This window comes from Phyllobates terribilis, unplaced genomic scaffold, assembly GCF_046119375.1.
Source record: "Phyllobates terribilis strain yellow unplaced genomic scaffold, ASM4611937v1 Scaffold_7__3_contigs__length_470593459, whole genome shotgun sequence".
Taxonomy (NCBI): Eukaryota; Metazoa; Chordata; class Amphibia; order Anura; family Dendrobatidae; genus Phyllobates; species Phyllobates terribilis.
Window position 1 is genome coordinate 148,333,405 of NW_027362767.1, and position 20,394 is coordinate 148,353,798.

General features: G+C 44.2%; 1 protein-coding gene across 1 annotated transcript in view; it reads left to right on the forward strand.

Annotated features, from left to right (window-relative positions):
* Positions 1-2,644: 2,644 nt before the first annotated feature.
* The window catches only part of VPS45 (vacuolar protein sorting 45 homolog), a 55,281-nt gene continuing 37,531 nt past the window's right edge, over positions 2,645-20,394 (forward strand). The window contains exons 1-10 of the mRNA XM_073639422.1: positions 2,645-2,847; positions 3,226-3,360; positions 4,645-4,705; positions 5,838-5,917; positions 6,044-6,112; positions 6,205-6,342; positions 6,421-6,531; positions 6,693-6,827; positions 6,909-7,022; positions 7,619-7,786. Of these exons, the coding sequence (XP_073495523.1) occupies positions 2,755-2,847; positions 3,226-3,360; positions 4,645-4,705; positions 5,838-5,917; positions 6,044-6,112; positions 6,205-6,342; positions 6,421-6,531; positions 6,693-6,827; positions 6,909-7,022; positions 7,619-7,786 (1,104 nt within the window). The 5' untranslated portion in view covers positions 2,645-2,754. The remainder of the gene's footprint in view (positions 2,848-3,225; positions 3,361-4,644; positions 4,706-5,837; positions 5,918-6,043; positions 6,113-6,204; positions 6,343-6,420; positions 6,532-6,692; positions 6,828-6,908; positions 7,023-7,618; positions 7,787-20,394) is intronic.

The following is a 20,394-nucleotide window of genomic DNA, read 5'->3' on the forward strand; positions in this document are numbered from 1 at the left end:
TGGGGGCACTGTGGATATCACTGTTATTATGGGGGCACTGTGGATATCGCTGTTATTATGGGGACACTGTGGATATCACTGTTATTATGGGGGCACTGTGGATATCACTGTTATTATGGGGGCACTGTGGATATCACTGTTATTATGGGAGCACTGTGGATGTCACTGTTATTATGGGGGCACTGTGGATATCACTGTTATTATGGGGGCACTGTGGATATCGCTGTTATTATGGGGGCACTGTGGATATCACTGTTATTATGGGGGCACTGTGGATATCACTGTTATTATGGGGGCACTGTGGATATCACTGTTATTATGGGAATACTGTGGATGTCACTGTTATTATGGGGACACTGTGGATATCACTGTTATTATGGGGCACTGTGGATATCACTGTTATTATGGAGGCACTGTGGATATCACTGTTATTATGGGGGCACTGTGGATGTCACTGTTATTATGGGGGCACTGTGGATGTCACTTATTATGGGGCACTGTGGATATCACTGTTATTATGGGGGGCACTGTGGATATCACTGTTATTATGGGGCACTGTGGATATCACTGTTATTATGGGGGCACTGTGGATGTCACTGTTATTATGGGGGCACTGTGGATATCACCGTTATTATGGGAGCACTCTGGATATCACTGTTATTATGGGGGCACTGTGGATATCACTGTTATTATGGGGCACTGTGGATATCACTGTTATTATGGGGGCACTGTGGATATCACTGTTATTATGGGGGCACTGTGGATATCACTGTTATTATGGAGGCACTGTGGATGTCACTGTTATTATGGGGGCACTGTGGATATCACTGTTATTATGGGAGCACTGTGGATGTCACTGTTATTATGGGGGCACTGTGGATGTCACTTATTATGGGGCACTGTGGATATCAGTGTTATTATGGGGGCACTCTGGATATCACTGTTATTATGGGGGCACTGTGGATATCACTGTTATTATGGGGCACTGTGGATATCACTGTTATTATGGGGGCACTGTGGATATCACTGTTATTATGGGGGCACTGTGGATATCGCTGTTATTATGGGGGCACTGTGGATATCACTGTTATTATGGGGGCACTGTGGATATCACTGTTATTATGGGGGCACTGTGGATATCACTGTTATTATGGGGGCACTGTGGATGTCGCTGTTATTATGGAGGCACTGTGGATATCACTGTTATTATGGGGGCACTGTGGATGTCACTGTTATTATGGGGGCACTGTGGATATCACTGTTATTATGGGAGCACTCTGGATATCACTGTTATTATGGGGGCACTGTGGATATCACTGTTATTATGGGGCACTGTGGATATCACTGTTATTATGGGGGCACTGTGGATATCACTGTTATTATGGGGGCACTGTGGATATCACTGTTATTATGGAGGCACTGTGGATATCACTGTTATTATGGGGGCACTGTGGATATCGCTGTTATTATGGGGGCACTGTGGATATCACTGTTATTATGGGGGCACTGTGGATATCAGTGTTATTATGGGGGCACTGTGGATATCACTGTTATTATGGGGCACTGTGGATATCACTGTTATTATGGGGGCACTGTGGATATCACTGTTATTATGGGGGCACTGTGGATATCGCTGTTATTATGGGGGCACTGTGGATATCACTGTTATTATGGGGGCACTGTGGATATCAGTGTTATTATGGGGGCACTGTGGATATCACTGTTATTATGGAGGCACTGTGGATATCACTGTTATTATGGGGGCACTGTGGATATCACTGTTATTATGGGGGCACTGTGGATGTCGCTGTTATTATGGAGGCACTGTGGATATCACTGTTATTATGGGGGCACTGTGGATGTCACTGTTATGGGGGCACTGTGGATATCACTGTTATTATGGGGCACTGTGGATATCACTGTTATTATGGGGGCACTGTGGATATCACTGTTATTATGGGGGCACTGTGGATATCACTGTTATTATGGAGGCACTGTGGATGTCACTGTTATTATGGGGCACTGTGGATATCACTGTTATTATGGGGGCACTGTGGATATCACTGTTATTATGGGGGCACTGTGGATATCACTGTTATTATGGAGGCACTGTGGATATCACTGTTATTATGGGGGCACTGTGGATGTCACTGTTATTATGGGGGCACTGTGGATGTCACTTATTATGGGGGCACTGTGGATATCACTGTTATTATGGAGCACTGTGGATATCACTGTTATTATGGGGGCACTGTGGATATCAGTGTTATTATGGGGGCACTGTGGATATCAGTGTTACTATGGGGGCAGTGTAGTGCTGACGTTGTCTGCCTCCTTCCATCCCTATGAGCCCCCCATACCCGCACGATGCCCCCTTGCCCTGTCCTTTCTCCTCCTCCTCGCCCTATGATGAGATTTCTCTGACTCAGTGTTTTCTTACTCGCACTCTCTCTCTCTCTCTCTCTCTCTCTCTCTCTCTCTATATCTATCTATCTCTATCTCTCTCTCTCTCTCTCTCTCTATCTCTCTCTCTCTCTCTCTCTCTCTCTCTCCCCCCTGTGTCGCCTGATCAGCATACATGACTACAATTCCCGGCATGCTTCACGTGACGCGGTGACGTCGGCGTGGTCCCCTTCCTAGTTTTCCACACAGCCCGGATTCCTACAACTCCCAGCTTCCTTTGCGGCCACACCCGGAAGAGAAGGTGTATGTGGCCGATCACAGCTGACATCGGGGCGCTGAGTGTGGCCGATCATGAACGTGGTGCTGGCAGTCAAGCAGTATGTGTCCAAGATGATCGAGGACAGCGGGCCGGGCATGAAGGTGCTGCTGATGGACAGGGAGACGGTGAGAGCGGGCACACAATGTGCCAGTGTACATGGGATTTGCATATTAGCCTTTAGTCATGTGGGGGTCACACATGGACTGCTGAGATCTTCAATCACTAATTGTTATCGGCACTTAAAAAGGTTTTGCAGGAGGAAAGGTTTCTGATTGGCTTATATGTCAGCTCTGCTCCTCGGGGGCGGGGCCAGTGTGCTCGTATACGCTCTTGAGGAGCTGATATAGTGTATTTCCTCATGAGACCCCACTGGCGAATGTGATCCAGTGATCTAACGTGTAGTGGTCCCACAAGCCAAATGGCAGACCAAACTGGCCACTGTTATGTGCAGCTTTAGCTGTGAGCTGTGTACAGAACTCTTATCATGTGACTGATCTCTACAGACCAGCGTGGTCAGCATGGTCTACACCCAGTCTGAGATCCTACAGAAGGAGGTCTACCTGTTCGAGCGCATCGACTCGGCCAACCGGGAGAGCATGAAGCACCTGAAGGCCATCTGTTTCCTGAGGCCCACCAAGGTAATGGGGTCACTGCTGCCACAGTCGGGGGTAGGGCTGATCAGTGAGGGGCTTCAGTTTGGCTACTAATAAAGAACTCTCTGAAGGTCTCAAGCCCTCCACTACTGTGTTTTTCTGGGAGTCCCTGCATAAGATAAAGTCCTGACTTCAGTCTAGTGCCTGGTGGTCACCCCCAGTTACTGACGCCATTAAAGGGAGTCTGTCGCCCCCTGGGAGTTATCAGACCTCTACTATGGGCATACAGGGTATAGAAGAGTGAATCTATACATACCTGTATGGCCCATAGTAGACGTCTGATTGCAGAGAAAAGCACTTTAATCAATTCTATTTTGTACAGGTTTGGCGTCCGGGGGACGGGAAGCAATCCCCGCCTATGCGCTTCTTATTCCCCCAAATCCCTCCTATATGCTTAATTATCATATCCCCCCCTCCCTTACACGTCACAGGGTCCTGTGATGTGCACTGTGCTCCTTGACTTCCTGGGCATGCGCAAAGTGCCGCTCACATAGAGTTCACATAGAGTTCACATAGAGTTCACATAGAGTTCACATAGAGTTCACATAGAGTTCACATAGAGTTCACATAGAGCTCACATAGAGTTCACATAGAGTTCACATAGAGCGCACTTTGTTCCCTCCCGGCCCCATCTCTCTGTGCTCTGCGCCGCAGGGTTCTTTTGCGCAGGGGCCGGCGAGTCACTGTCACTTCTCGGTGCCTGCGCAGTAGAAATCTGCGGTGAAGTGCACAGGCAGACGGGGCTGGGAGGGAACAAAGCGCGCTCTATGTGAGCTCTATGTGAGCTCTATGTGAGCTCTATGTGAGCTCTATGTGAGCTCTATGTGAGCTCTATGTGAGCTCTATGTGAGCGGCGCTCTGCGCATGCCCAGGAAGTCAGGGAGCACGGTGCACATCACAGGACCCTGTGACGTGCAGGGGAGGGGGGAATATGATAATAAAGTATATAGGCGGGGATTTGTGGGAATAATAAGCACATAGGCGGGGATTGCTTCACGTCCCCCGGATGCCAAACCTGTACAAAAAAGATTTGATTAAAGTGCTTTTCTCTGCAATCAAACCTCTACTATCGGCCATACAGGTATGTATAGATTTACTTTTCTATATCCTGTATGGCCATAGTAGAGGTCTGATATCTCCCAGGGGGGACAGATTCCCTTTAACTAATGTGACTATGGGGCACCATTACAACCCTCTAGAAATGAAAGCTGTATTCTGATTGGTTGTGAATGGTTTTAAACCACAGTTTCATTCCATTCTATTTAAAAGGAAAACGTTGACTACCTGATCAAGGAGTTACGGAGGCCGAAGTACAGCGTCTACTTTCTATGTGAGTATATGTCAGGATTCCCCACAGAATAGTGAGTGCAGCTCTGGAGTATAATACAGGATGTAACTCCGGATCAGTAATGTAATGTATGTACACAGTGACTGCACCAGCAGAATAGTGAGTGCAGCTCTGGAGTATAATACAGGATGTAACTCAGGATCAGTAATGTAATGTATGTACACAGTGACTGCTCCAGCAGAATAGTGAGTGCAGCTCTGGGGTATAATACAGGATGTAACTCAGGATCAGTAATGTAATGTATGTACACAGTGACTGCACCAGCAGAATAGTGAGTGCAGCTCTGGAGTATAATACAGGATGTAACTCAGGGTCAGTACAGGATCAGTAATATAATGTATGTACACAGTGACTCCACCAGCAGAATAGTGAGTGCAGCTCTGGGGTATAATACAGGATGTAACTCAGGATCAGTAATGTAATGTATGTACACAGTGACTCCACCAGCAGAATAGTGAGTGCAGCTCTGGAGTATAATACAGGATGTAACTCGGGTTCAGTACAGGATCAGTAATGCAATGTATGTACACAGTGACTGCACCAGCAGAATAGTGAGTGCAGCTCTGGAGTATAATACAGGATGTAACTCAGGATCAGTACAGGATCAGTAATATAATGTATGTACACAGTGACTCCACCAGCAGAATAGTGAGTGCAGCTCTGGGGTATAATACAGGAAGTAACTCAGGATCAGTACAGGATCAGTAATGTAATGTATGTACACAGTGACTGCACCAGCAGAATAGTGAGTGCAGCTCTGGAGTATAATACAGGATGTAACTGAGGATCAGTAATGTAATGTATGTGCACAGTGACTGCACCATTAGAATAGTGAGTGCAGCTCTGGAGTATAATACAGCATGTAACTCAGGATCAGTACTGGATCAGTAATGTAATGTATGTACACAGTGACTGCACCAGCAGAATAGTGAGTGCAGCTCTGGGGTATAATACAGGATGTAACTGAGGATCAGTAATGTAATGTATGTACACAGTGACTGCACCAGCAGAATAGTGAGTGCAGCTCTGGAGTATAATACAGGATCAGGGAGTCCTGTGACTCTTGTACAGTGCCGTTTCTATAATATAGGTTATAATGTATTTTATATTTCAGATTTTAGCAATGTAATCAGTAAGAGTGATGTGAAGTCTCTGGCTGAGGCGGATGAGCAGGAGGTGGTGGCAGAAGTGCAGGTCAGTGGACACCTGTGTCAGGTCCTGCAGTATATGGGGATTATGTTTATGGATGTATGGTGTATATATGCCGGTGTTAGTTATGTTAGGTTGTATTTTCTTGCTTCTTGATATTTTTTCTTGCAGGAGTTTTATGGAGATTACATTGCGGTGAACCCTCACGTCTTCTCTCTAAACATAGTCGGCTGCTACCAGGTAATATTAACCCTATGCGTATTGTAAACCGCAGTGAGGGTCTCCGTGGGTGTAACCCCCACCCCCCTCCCCTGTTATCTTCTTTGTTCTAGGGCAGGAACTGGGATCCCATCCAGCTATCCAGAACCACACAAGGACTGACCGCTCTGCTCCTCTCCCTGAAGAAATGTCCGATGATCCGATATCAGCTGTCATCAGACATGGCCAAGAGGCTGGCGGAGGGTGTGAAGGTGGGTGCCGGTCACTGCTGACTGATGTCCATGGCGCAGCTGACCCGCAGACTCACTTTTTGTTCCTTTTCTCTGCAGCAAGTCATTACTAAGGAGTATGAGCTGTTTGATTTCCGACGCACGGAGGTGCCACCTCTTCTTCTCATCCTGGAGCGCTCTGACGATGCCATTACGCCTCTACTCAACCAGGTGGGCACATGGCCAGGACGGAGCTTGAATACCAGTCTTCGAAAAGGGCTGAGCTGCTTGGCTTTTTCCTTTCTGCCCTCCACTAACGTAGAGAAAATGAATGGTGCCAGAAAACCCCACAATGCGTTACTTACAGATATATTTTCTCTGTGCTCGGACAGTGGACGTACCAGGCTATGGTCCATGAGTTACTGGGCATCAACAACAACCGTATCGACCTGTCGCGTGTGCCAGGAATCAGCAAGGATCTGAAGGAAGTGGTGCTGTCCGCGGAGAACGACGAGTTCTACGCCAACGTAAGCGGCGGAGTAAATCAGACCACGCCAACGGGTCTGATTGAGCCGTAACGAGATGCTCTTCTTTCCCTTTTTTCGCAGAACATGTACATGAATTTCGGAGAGATTGGGACCAACATTAAGAACCTGATGGAAGATTTCCAACGGAAGAAACCTAAGGAGCAGCAGAAGCTGGAGTCTATCTCTGACATGAAGGTAGGAGACTTTACATGACCCAAACTGATAATTTCCTGCGATGTGATCGGGCCGGTAATCACAAAATGCGGCAGCTGAATGTTCGCAGACACTCTGGCTTACTTACAAGGTTATTCCTGGTTTGTACCAATTCAAGGATCTATTCTGGACTGGATTGTATGTCATTGTGTCATGATGGGTTCTTCTGTGCTTCCATATTTTTGGAAATATTAAAATGTACTTTACTAATTGGCAATTTTAGTTCGTACTGCATTCTGCTATTCTACCACTAGGTGGCAGTCAGGTCCTTCATCTCTGCTTTGTGCAGATCTGGAGGGGAGGTCAGCGTGGTCTGCCGTACAGTTCTGTGGACGGCGCTATCTCTGGAGTTTAGCCCGTGCCATCGAGTATGTAAAAGCTTTATCCTGGTCCCTTAGGTGCCGTAACATTTAAGAGATTAGATAAAAGGATGCCTCATTGCTTTCCCACCAAGTGATCGCAGGGTGCTAATGGATCAACATGGCAGCCGGGGGCCCACTGAGGCCCTTGTTGCTACCTTTGTACTTACTACATACTGCAGTAATGGAGGACTTCTTTGTTGGTTGCTTCTCTTTCAGGCTTTTGTCGAAAACTACCCTCAGTTCAAGAAAATGTCCGGCACGGTGTCCAAACACGTGACTGTGGTGGGTGAACTGTCGCGGCTTGTGAGTGAGCGCCACCTAATGGAGGTCTCCGAAGTGGAGCAGGAGTTGGCCTGTCAGAACGACCATTCCAATGCCCTACAGGTGAGAGTCTTCCCCTTTTTAGGGAGAAAGGAGGCTGAAAGTTGTTCACAGCACCACGGCCATCCCTGAGGTGTGACGCCACCTATCATCACCTACACTAAATGGAAATACCCATTTAAAGTGTTTTTCCTGTCTTATAGATGGATATTGTTGGATAGAGCTTGTAAAAAGAATCACTTATGCAATTTACTCCTTGTTAAAATTTTCACCCGTTCTTGAGATATTAGCACTTTTTTTTTTTTGTTTGTTTACAACTTGTTGCCGAGGAAACCGACCACCACTGCTGTCTAACTTACAAGTCAGGCGATGAGGCTGGCTGGTATTAGGAGGGGACAGCATGTTCCAGTGATCCTGGCCAACTTCAAAACGGTGCTTACAAGCTTAATAGAAAAGAGCTTGTAAGCACTGCATGTGTTCTTCTGTCTAGCTGCGGTGGTCGGTCTCCAAGGCAACAAGCTGTAAACAAAACAAAAATGTTAATATCTCAAGAACGGCTGAAAATTTTAAGAAGTAGTAAGTTGCAAAATTGTTTGCATTTTCTAGCTCTATCCAACAATACCCTTTTTATGAACATGGGGAAAACCCCTTTAAGTAGACAAAAAATTTGATGGGAGGAGTTTGTGACTAAATAACAGCTCCGGAGCCTCTGAGAGCTGCTGCTGTAACTTGGTCACGTTTTGTACAGAGGGTCCAATTTGAGTGAAACCTCATTGAATCATTGACATATGCAGCTGAAAATGCCTCCAATCTGAGGTTCATACATGACTGTGAGAATACAGAAATCCCATACAGTACTTCAGTATGGCTATGTCCTAGCCCCCATGGAGGAGGCCGCACTATACGACTTCAAAGGGTAATTAATTATGGCCATTGCACTGGTGATTCAGTCGCCTTGTTCTCCGCACAAAGCTACAATTAAGAGACCATGTGCCCGGTCGTGGTAAGGTCATGCCAAGCCATCTTGCTTGCTCGGGAACCAGTGACACAGGCTTGTGTGTAGGTCTGGGCTGCAGAATGAGACGTAGTATTTGTACCGAGGGTCCCATCATAAGAATAATGAGCTGCAGACTCCATAAGAGTCATGCAGACAATGGGCCGGCTGTGCAGCGCTCACACAGACGTCACTGGCACACTGTGTCCTTTCCATCCAGCCAGTGTGATGTGCCCGCTGCATAGCCCTCTAAAGGTTACATACCAACAGGGTGATGGGGATGTGAGGACAAATGCATGAGTCTGTTCTTCTGACTCTAAGAAAGGTGGGTGACCTCTAGTACAACTGCCACTATACAGACACCCAGATTTCCTACACTCCTAATAGGCTAGAAGTTACACATTGCTATGAGACATAGAATATTTGGGAGTTTAAGAGCCTGGATTATACTCCAGAGCTGCGCTCACTATTCTGCTGGTGCAGTCACTGTGTACATACATTACATTACTGATCCTGAGTTACATCCTGTATTATACTCCAGAGCAGCACTCAATATTCTGCTGGTGGAGTCACTGTGTACCTACATTACATTACTGATCCTGAGTTACATCCTGTATTATACTCCAGAGCTGCACTCACTATTCTGCTGGTGCAGTCACTGTGTACATACATTACATTACTGATCCTGAGTTACATCCTGTATTATACTCCAGAGCTGCACTCACTATTCTGCTGGTGCAGTCACTGTGTACATACATTACATTACTGATCCTGAGTTACATCCTGTATTATACTCCAGAGCTGCTCTCACTATTCTGCTGGTGCAGTCACTGTGTACATACATTACATTACTGGTCCTGTACTGATCCCAGGTTACATCCTGTATTATACTCCAGAGCTGCACTTACTATTCTGCTGGTGCAGTCACTGTGTACATACATTACATTACTGATCCTGTACTGATCCTGAGTTACCTCCTGTATTATACTCCAGAGCTGCACTCACTATTCTGCTGGTGGAGTCACTGTGTACATACATTACATTACTGATCCTGAGTTACCTCCTGTATTATACTCCAGAGCTGCACTCACTATTCTGCTTGTGCAGTCACTGTGTACATACATTACATTACTGATCCTGAGTTACCTCCTGTATTATACTCCAGAGCTGCACTCAATATTCTGCTTGTGCAGTCACTGTGTACATACATTACATTACTGATCCTGTACTGATCCTGAGTTACATCCTGTATTATACTCCAGAGCTGCACTCACTATTCTGCTGGTGCAGTCACTGTGTACATACATTACTGATCCTGTACTGATCCTGAGTTACCTCCTGTATTATACTCCAGAGCTGCACTCACTATTCTGCTGGTGCAGTCACTGTGTACATACATTACATTACTGATCCTGAGTTACCTCCTGTATTATACTCCAGAGCAGCACTCAATATTCTGCTGGTGGAGTCACTGTGTACATACATTACATTACTGATCCTGAGTTACATCCTGTATTATACTCCAGAGCTGCACTCACTATTCTGCTGGTGCAGTCACTGTGTACATACATTACATTACTGATCCTGTACTGATCCTGAGTTACATCCTGTATTATACTCCAGAGCTGCACTCACTATTCTGCTTGTGGAGTCACTGTGTACACACATTACATTACTGATCCTGTACTGATCCTGAGTTACCTCCTGTATTATACTCCAGAGCTGCACTCACTATTCTGCTGGTGCAGTCACTGTGTACATACATTACATTACTGATCCTGAGTTACATCCTGTATTATACCCCAGAGCTGCACTCACTATTCTGCTGGTGCAGTCACTGTGTACATATATTACATTACTGATCCTGAGTTACATCCTGTATTATACCCCAGAGCTGCACTCACTATTCTGCAGGTGGAGTCACTGTGTACATACATTACATTACTGATCCTGAGTTACACCCTGTATTATACTCCAGAGCTGCACTCACTATTCTGCTGGTGCAGTCACTGTGTACATACATTACATTACTGATCCTGAGTTACATCCTGTATTATACTCCAGAGCTGCACTCACTATTCTGCTTGTGCAGTCACTGTGTACATACATTACATTACTGATCCTGAGTTACCTCCTGTATTATACTCCAGAGCTGCACTCAATATTCTGCTTGTGCAGTCACTGTGTACATACATTACATTACTGATCCTGTACTGATCCTGAGTTACATCCTGTATTATACTCCAGAGCTGCACTCACTATTCTGCTGGTGCAGTCACTGTGTACATACATTACTGATCCTGTACTGATCCTGAGTTACCTCCTGTATTATACTCCAGAGCTGCACTCACTATTCTGCTGGTGCAGTCACTGTGTACATACATTACATTACTGATCCTGAGTTACATCCTGTATTATACCCCAGAGCTGCACTCACTATTCTGCTGGTGCAGTCACTGTGTACATATATTACATTACTGATCCTGAGTTACATCCTGTATTATACCCCAGAGCTGCACTCACTATTTTGCAGGTGGAGTCACTGTGTACATACATTACATTACTGATCCTGAGTTACACCCTGTATTATACTCCAGAGCTGCACTCACTATTCTGCTGGTGCAGTCACTGTGTACATACATTACATTACTGATCCTGAGTTACATCCTGTATTATACTCCAGAGCTGCACTCACTATTCTGCTGGTGCAGTCACTGTGTACATACATTACATTACTGATCCTGTACTGATCCTGAGTTACATCCTGTATTATACTCCAGAGCTGCACTCACTATTCTGCTGGTGCAGTCACTGTGTACATACATTGCATTACTGATCCTGAGTTACATCCTGTATTATACCCCAGAGCTGCACTCACTATTCTGCTGGTGCAGTCACTGTGTACATACATTACATTACTGATCCTGAGTTACATCCTGTATTATACCCCAGAGCTGCACTCACTATTCTGCAGGTGGAGTCACTGTGTACATACATTACATTACTGATCCTGAGTTACATCCTGTATTATACTCCAGAGCTGCACTCACTATTCTGCTTGTGGAGTCACTGTGTACATACATTACATTACTGATCCTGTACTGATCCTGAGTTACCTCCTGTATTATACTCCAGAGCTGCACTCACTATTCTGCTGGTGCAGTCACTGTGTACATACATTACATTACTGATCCTGTACTGATCCTGGGTTACATCCTGTATTATACTCCAGAGCTGCACTCACTATTCTGCTGGTACAGTCACTGTGTACATACATTACATTACTGATCCTGAGTTACCTCCTGTATTATACTCCAGAGCAGCACTCAATATTCTGCTGGTGGAGTCACTGTGTACATACATTACATTACTGATCCTGTACTGATCCTGAGTTACCTCCTGTATTATACTCCAGAGCTGCACTCAATATTCTGCTTGTGCAGTCACTGTGTACATACATTACATTACTGATCCTGTACTGATCCTGAGTTACATCCTGTATTATACTCCAGAGCTGCACTCACTATTCTGCTGGTGCAGTCACTGTGTACATACATTACATTACTGATCCTGTACTGATCCTGAGTTACCTCCTGTATTATACTCCAGAGCAGCACTCAATATTCTGCTGGTGGAGTCACTGTGTACATACATTACATTACTGATCCTGAGTTACATCCTGTATTATACTCCAGAGCTGCACTCACTATTCTGCTTGTGCAGTCACTGTGTACATACATTACATTACTGATCCTGTACTGATCCTGAGTTACATCCTGTATTATACTCCAGAGCTGCACTCACTATTCTGCTTGTGGAGTCACTGTGTACATACATTACATTACTGATCCTGAGTTACCTCCTGTATTATACTCCAGAGCTGCACTCACTATTCTGCTGGTGCAGTCACTGTGTACATACATTACATTACTGATCCTGAGTTACCTCCTGTATTATACTCCAGAGCAGCACTCAATATTCTGCTGGTGGAGTCACTGTGTACATACATTACATTACTGATCCTGAGTTACATCCTATATTATACTCCAGAGCTGCACTCACTATTCTGCTTGTGCAGTCACTGTGTACATACATTACATTACTGATCCTGTACTGATCCTGAGTTACATCCTGTATTATACTCCAGAGCTGCACTCACTATTCTGCTTGTGGAGTCACTGTGTACATACATTACATTACTGATCCTGTACTGATCCTGAGTTACCTCCTGTATTATACTCCAGAGCTGCACTCACTATTCTGCTGGTGCAGTCACTGTGTACATACATTACATTACTGATCCTGAGTTACACCCTGTATTATACTCCAGAGCTGCACTCACTATTCTGCTGGTGCAGTCACTGTGTACATACATTACATTACTGATCCTGAGTTACATCCTGTATTATACTCCAGAGCTGCACTCACTATTCTGCTGGTGCAGTCACTGTGTACATACATTACATTACTGATCCTGTACTGATCCTGAGTTACATCCTGTATTATACTCCAGAGCTGCACTCACTATTCTGCTGGTGCAGTCACTGTGTACATACATTACATTACTGATCCTGAGTTACATCCTGTATTATACCCCAGAGCTGCACTCACTATTCTGCTGGTGCAGTCACTGTGTACATACATTACATTACTGATCCTGAGTTACACCCTGTATTATACTCCAGAGCTGCACTCACTATTCTGCTGGTGCAGTCACTGTGTACATACATTACATTACTGATCCTGTACTGATCCTGAGTTACATCCTGTATTATACTCCAGAGCTGCACTCACTATTCTGCTGGTGCAGTCACTGTGTACATACATTACATTACTGATCCTGTACTGATCCTGAGTTACATCCTGTATTATACTCCAGAGCTGCACTCACTATTCTGCTGGTACAGTCACTGTGTACATACATTACATTACTGATCCTGTACTGATCCTGAGTTACATCCTGTATTATACTCCAGAGCTGCACTCACTATTCTGCTGGTACAGTCACTGTGTACATACATTACATTACTGATCCTGTACTGATCCTGAGTTACATCCTGTATTATACTCCAGAGCTGCACTCACTATTCTGCTGGTGCAGTCACTGTGTACATACATTACATTACTGATCCTGAGTTACCTCCTGTATTATACTCCAGAGCTGCACTCACTATTCTGCTGGTGCAGTCACTGTGTACATACATTACATTACTGATCCTGAGTTACCTCCTGTATTATACTCCAGAGCAGCACTCAATATTCTGCTGGTGGAGTCACTGTGTACATACATTACATTACTGATCCTGAGTTACATCCTATATTATACTCCAGAGCTGCACTCACTATTCTGCTTGTGCAGTCACTGTGTACATACATTACATTACTGATCCTGTACTGATCCTGAGTTACATCCTGTATTATACTCCAGAGCTGCACTCACTATTCTGCTTGTGGAGTCACTGTGTACATACATTACATTACTGATCCTGTACTGATCCTGAGTTACCTCCTGTATTATACTCCAGAGCTGCACTCACTATTCTGCTGGTGCAGTCACTGTGTACATACATTACATTACTGATCCTGAGTTACATCCTGTATTATACCCCAGAGCTGCACTCACTATTCTGCTGGTGCAGTCACTGTGTACATATATTACATTACTGATCCTGAGTTACATCCTGTATTATACCCCAGAGCTGCACTCACTATTCTGCTGGTGCAGTCACTGTGTACATACATTACATTACTGATCCTGAGTTACATCCTGTATTATACCCCAGAGCTGCACTCACTATTCTGCAGGTGGAGTCACTGTGTACATACATTACATTACTGATCCTGAGTTACACCCTGTATTATACTCCAGAGCTGCACTCACTATTCTGCTGGTGCAGTCACTGTGTACATACATTACATTACTGATCCTGAGTTACATCCTGTATTATACTCCAGAGCTGCACTCACTATTCTGCTGGTGCAGTCACTGTGTACATACATTACATTACTGATCCTGTACTGATCCTGAGTTACATCCTGTATTATACTCCAGAGCTGCACTCACTATTCTGCTGGTGCAGTCACTGTGTACATACATTACATTACTGATCCTGAGTTACATCCTGTATTATACCCCAGAGCTGCACTCACTATTCTGCTGGTGCAGTCACTGTGTACATACATTACATTACTGATCCTGAGTTACATCCTGTATTATACTCCAGAGCTGCACTCACTATTCTGCAGGTGGAGTCACTGTGTACATACATTACATTACTGATCCTGAGTTACATCCTATATTATACCCCAGAGCTGCACTCACTATTCTGCAGGTGGAGTCACTGTGTACATACATTACATTACTGATCCTGAGTTACACCCTGTATTATACTCCAGAGCTGCACTCACTATTCTGCTGGTGCAGTCACTGTGTACATACATTACATTACTGATCCTGAGTTACATCCTGTATTATACTCCAGAGCTGCACTCACTATTCTGCTGGTGCAGTCACTGTGTACATACATTACATTACTGATCCTGTACTGATCCTGAGTTACATCCTGTATTATACTCCAGAGCTGCACTCACTATTCTGCTGGTGCAGTCACTGTGTACATACATTACATTACTGATCCTGTACTAATCCTGAGTTACATCCTGTATTATACTCCAGAGCTGCACTCACTATTCTGCTGGTACAGTCACTGTGTACATACATTACATTACTGATCCTGTACTGATCCTGAGTTACATCCTGTATTATACTCCAGAGCTGCACTCACTATTCTGCTGGTACAGTCACTGTGTACATACATTACATTACTGATCCTGTACTGATCCTGAGTTACATCCTGTATTATACTCCAGAGCTGCACTCACTATTCTGCTGGTGCAGTCACTGTGTACATACATTACATTACTGATCCTGAGTTACATCCTGTATTATACTCCAGAGCTGCACTCACTATTCTGCTTGTGGAGTCACTGTGTACATACATTACATTACTGATCCTGTACTGATCCTGAGTTACCTCCTGTATTATACTCCAGAGCTGCACTCACTATTCTGCTGGTACAGTCACTGTGTACATACATTACATTACTGATCCTGTACTGATCCTGAGTTACATCCTGTATTATACTCCAGAGCTGCACTCACTATTCTGCTGGTACAGTCACTGTGTACATACATTACATTACTGATCCTGAGTTACATCCTGTATTATACTCCAGAGCTGCACTCACTATTCTGCTGGTGCAGTCACTGTGTACATACATTACATTACTGATCCTGTACTGATCCTGAGTTACATCCTGTATTATACTCCAGAGCTGCACTCACTATTCTGCTGGTGCAGTCACTGTGTACATACATTACATTACTGATCCTGAGTTACATCCAGTATTATACCCCAGAGCTGCACTCACTATTCTGCTGGTGCAGTCACTGTGTACATACATTACATTACTGATCCTGAGTTACATCCTGTATTATACCCCAGAGCTGCACTCACTATTCTGCAGGTGGAGTCACTGTGTACATACATTACATTACTGATCCTGAGTTACACCCTGTATTATACTCCAGAGCTGCACTCACTATTCTGCTGGTGCAGTCACTGTGTACATACATTACATTACTGATCCTGAGTTACATCCTGTATTATACTCCAGAGCTGCACTCACTATTCTGCTTGTGGAGTCACTGTGTACATACATTACATTACTGATCCTGTACTGATCCTGAGTTACCTCCTGTATTATACTCCAGAGCTGCACTCACTATTCTGCTTGTGCAGTCACTGTGTACATACATTACATTACTGATCCTGTACTGATCCTGAGTTACATCCTGTATTATACTCCAGAGCTGCACTCACTATTCTGCTTGTGCAGTCACTGTGTACATACATTACATTACTGATCCTGTACTGATCCTGAGTTACCTCCTGTATTATACTCCAGAGCTGCACTCACTATTCTGCTGGTGCAGTCACTGTGTACATACATTACATTACTGATCCTGAGTTACATCCTGTATTATACTCCAGAGCTGCACTCACTATTCTGCTTGTGCAGTCACTGTGTACATACATTACATTACTGATCCTGTACTGATCCTGAGTTACATCCTGTATTATACTCCAGAGCTGCACTCACTATTCTGCTTGTGGAGTCACTGTGTACATACATTACATTACTGATCCTGAGTTACCTCCTGTATTATACTCCAGAGCTGCACTCACTATTCTGCTGGTGCAGTCACTGTGTACATACATTACATTACTGATCCTGAGTTACCTCCTGTATTATACTCCAGAGCAGCACTCAATATTCTGCTGGTGGAGTCACTGTGTACATACATTACATTACTGATCCTGAGTTACATCCTATATTATACTCCAGAGCTGCACTCACTATTCTGCTTGTGCAGTCACTGTGTACATACATTACATTACTGATCCTGTACTGATCCTGAGTTACATCCTGTATTATACTCCAGAGCTGCACTCACTATTCTGCTTGTGGAGTCACTGTGTACATACATTACATTACTGATCCTGTACTGATCCTGAGTTACCTCCTGTATTATACTCCAGAGCTGCACTCACTATTCTGCTGGTGCAGTCACTGTGTACATACATTACATTACTGATCCTGAGTTACATCCTGTATTATACCCCAGAGCTGCACTCACTATTCTGCTGGTGCAGTCACTGTGTACATATATTACATTACTGATCCTGAGTTACATCCTGTATTATACCCCAGAGCTGCACTCACTATTCTGCTGGTGCAGTCACTGTGTACATACATTACATTACTGATCCTGAGTTACACCCTGTATTATACTCCAGAGCTGCACTCACTATTCTGCTGGTGCAGTCACTGTGTACATACATTACATTACTGATCCTGAGTTACATCCTGTATTATACTCCAGAGCTGCACTCACTATTCTGCTGGTGCAGTCACTGTGTACATACATTACTGATCCTGTACTGATCCTGAGTTACATCCTGTATTATACTCCAGAGCTGCACTCACTATTCTGCTGGTGCAGTCACTGTGTACATACATTACTGATCCTGTACTGATCCTGAGTTACATCCTGTATTATACTCCAGAGCTGCACTCACTATTCTGCTGGTACAGTCACTGTGTACATACATTACATTACTGATCCTGTACTGATCCTGAGTTACATCCTGTATTATACTCCAGAGCTGCACTCACTATTCTGCTGGTACAGTCACTGTGTACATACATTACATTACTGATCCTGTACTGATCCTGAGTTACATCCTGTATTATACTCCAGAGCTGCACTCACTATTCTGCTGGTGCAGTCACTGTGTACATACATTACATTACTGATCCTGAGTTACATCCTGTATTATACTCCAGAGCTGCACTCACTATTCTGCTGGTGCAATCACTGTGTACATACATTACATTACTGATCCTGAGTTACATCCTGTATTATACTCCAGAGCTGCACTCACTATTCTGCTTGTGACGTCACTGTGTACATACATTACATTACTGATCCTGTACTGATCCTGAGTTACCTCCTGTATTATACTCCAGAGCTGCACTCACTATTCTGCTGGTACAGTCACTGTGTACATACATTACATTACTGATCCTGTACTGATCCTGAGTTACATCCTGTATTATACTCCAGAGCTGCACTCACTATTCTGCTGGTACAGTCACTGTGTACATACATTACATTACTGATCCTGAGTTACATCCTGTATTATACTCCAGAGCTGCACTCACTATTCTGCTGGTGCAGTCACTGTGTACATACATTACATTACTGATCCTGTACTGATCCTGAGTTACATCCTGTATTATACTCCAGAGCTGCACTCACTATTCTGCTTGTGGAGTCACTGTGTACATACATTACATTACTGATCCTGAGTTACATCCTATATTATACTCCAGAGCTGCACTCACTATTCTGCTTGTGCAGTCACTGTGTACATACATTACATTACTGATCCTGTACTGATCCTGAGTTACATCCTGTATTATACTCCAGAGCTGCACTCACTATTCTGCTTGTGGAGTCACTGTGTACATACATTACATTACTGATCCTGTACTGATCCTGAGTTACCTCCTGTATTATACTCCAGAGCTGCACTCACTATTCTGCTGGTGCAGTCACTGTGTACATACATTACATTACTGATCCTGAGTTACATCCTGTATTATACCCCAGAGCTGCACTCACTATTCTGCTGGTGCAGTCACTGTGTACATATATTACATTACTGATCCTGAGTTACATCCTGTATTATACCCCAGAGCTGCACTCACTATTCTGCTGGTGCAGTCACTGTGTACATACATTACATTACTGATCCTGAGTTACATCCTGTATTATACCCCAGAGCTGCACTCACTATTCTGCAGGTGGAGTCACTGTGTACATACATTACATTACTGATCCTGAGTTACACCCTGTATTATACTCCAGAGCTGCACTCACTATTCTGCTGGTGCAGTCACTGTGTACATACATTACATTACTGATCCTGAGTTACATCCTGTATTATACTCCAGAGCTGCACTCACTATTCTGCTGGTGCAGTCACTGTGTACATACATTACATTACTGATCCTGTACTGATCCTGAGTTACATCCTGTATTATACTCCAGAGCTGCACTCACTATTCTGCTGGTGCAGTCACTGTGTACATACATTACATTACTGATCCTGAGTTACATCCTGTATTATACCCCAGAGCTGCACTCACTATTCTGCTGGTGCAGTCACTGTGTACATACATTACATTACTGATCCTGAGTTACATCCTGTATTATACTCCAGAGCTGCACTCACTATTCTGCAGGTGGAGTCACTGTGTACATACATTACATTACTGATCCTGAGTTACATCCTATATTATACCCCAGAGCTGCACTCACTATTCTGCAGGTGGAGTCACTGTGTACACACATTACATTACTGATCCTGAGTTACATCCTGTATTATACTCCAGAGCTGCACTCACTATTCTGCTGGTGCAGTCACTGTGTACATACATTACATTACTGATCCTGAGTTACACCCTGTATTATACTCCAGAGCTGCACTCACTATTCTGCTGGTGCAGTCACTGTGTACATACATTACATTACTGATCCTGAGTTACATCCTGTATTATACTCCAGAGCTGCACTCACTATTCTGCTGGTGCAGTCACTGTGTGCATACATTACATTACTGATCCTGTACTGATCCTGAGTTACATCCTGTATTATACTCCAGAGCTGCACTCACTATTCTGCTGGTGCAGTCACTGTGTACATACATTACATTACTGATCCTGAGTTACATCCTGTATTATACTCCAGAGCTGCACTCACTATTCTGCTGGTGCAGTCACTGTGTGCATACATTACATTACTGATCCTGTACTGATCCTGAGTTACATCCTGTATTATACTCCAGAGCTGCACTCACTATTCTGCTGGTGCAGTCACTGTGTACATACATTACATTACTGATCCTGTACTAATCCTGAGTTACATCCTGTATTATACTCCAGAGCTGCACTCACTATTCTGCTGGTACAGTCACTGTGTACATACATTACATTACTGATCCTGTACTGATCCTGAGTTACATCCTGTATTATACTCCAGAGCTGC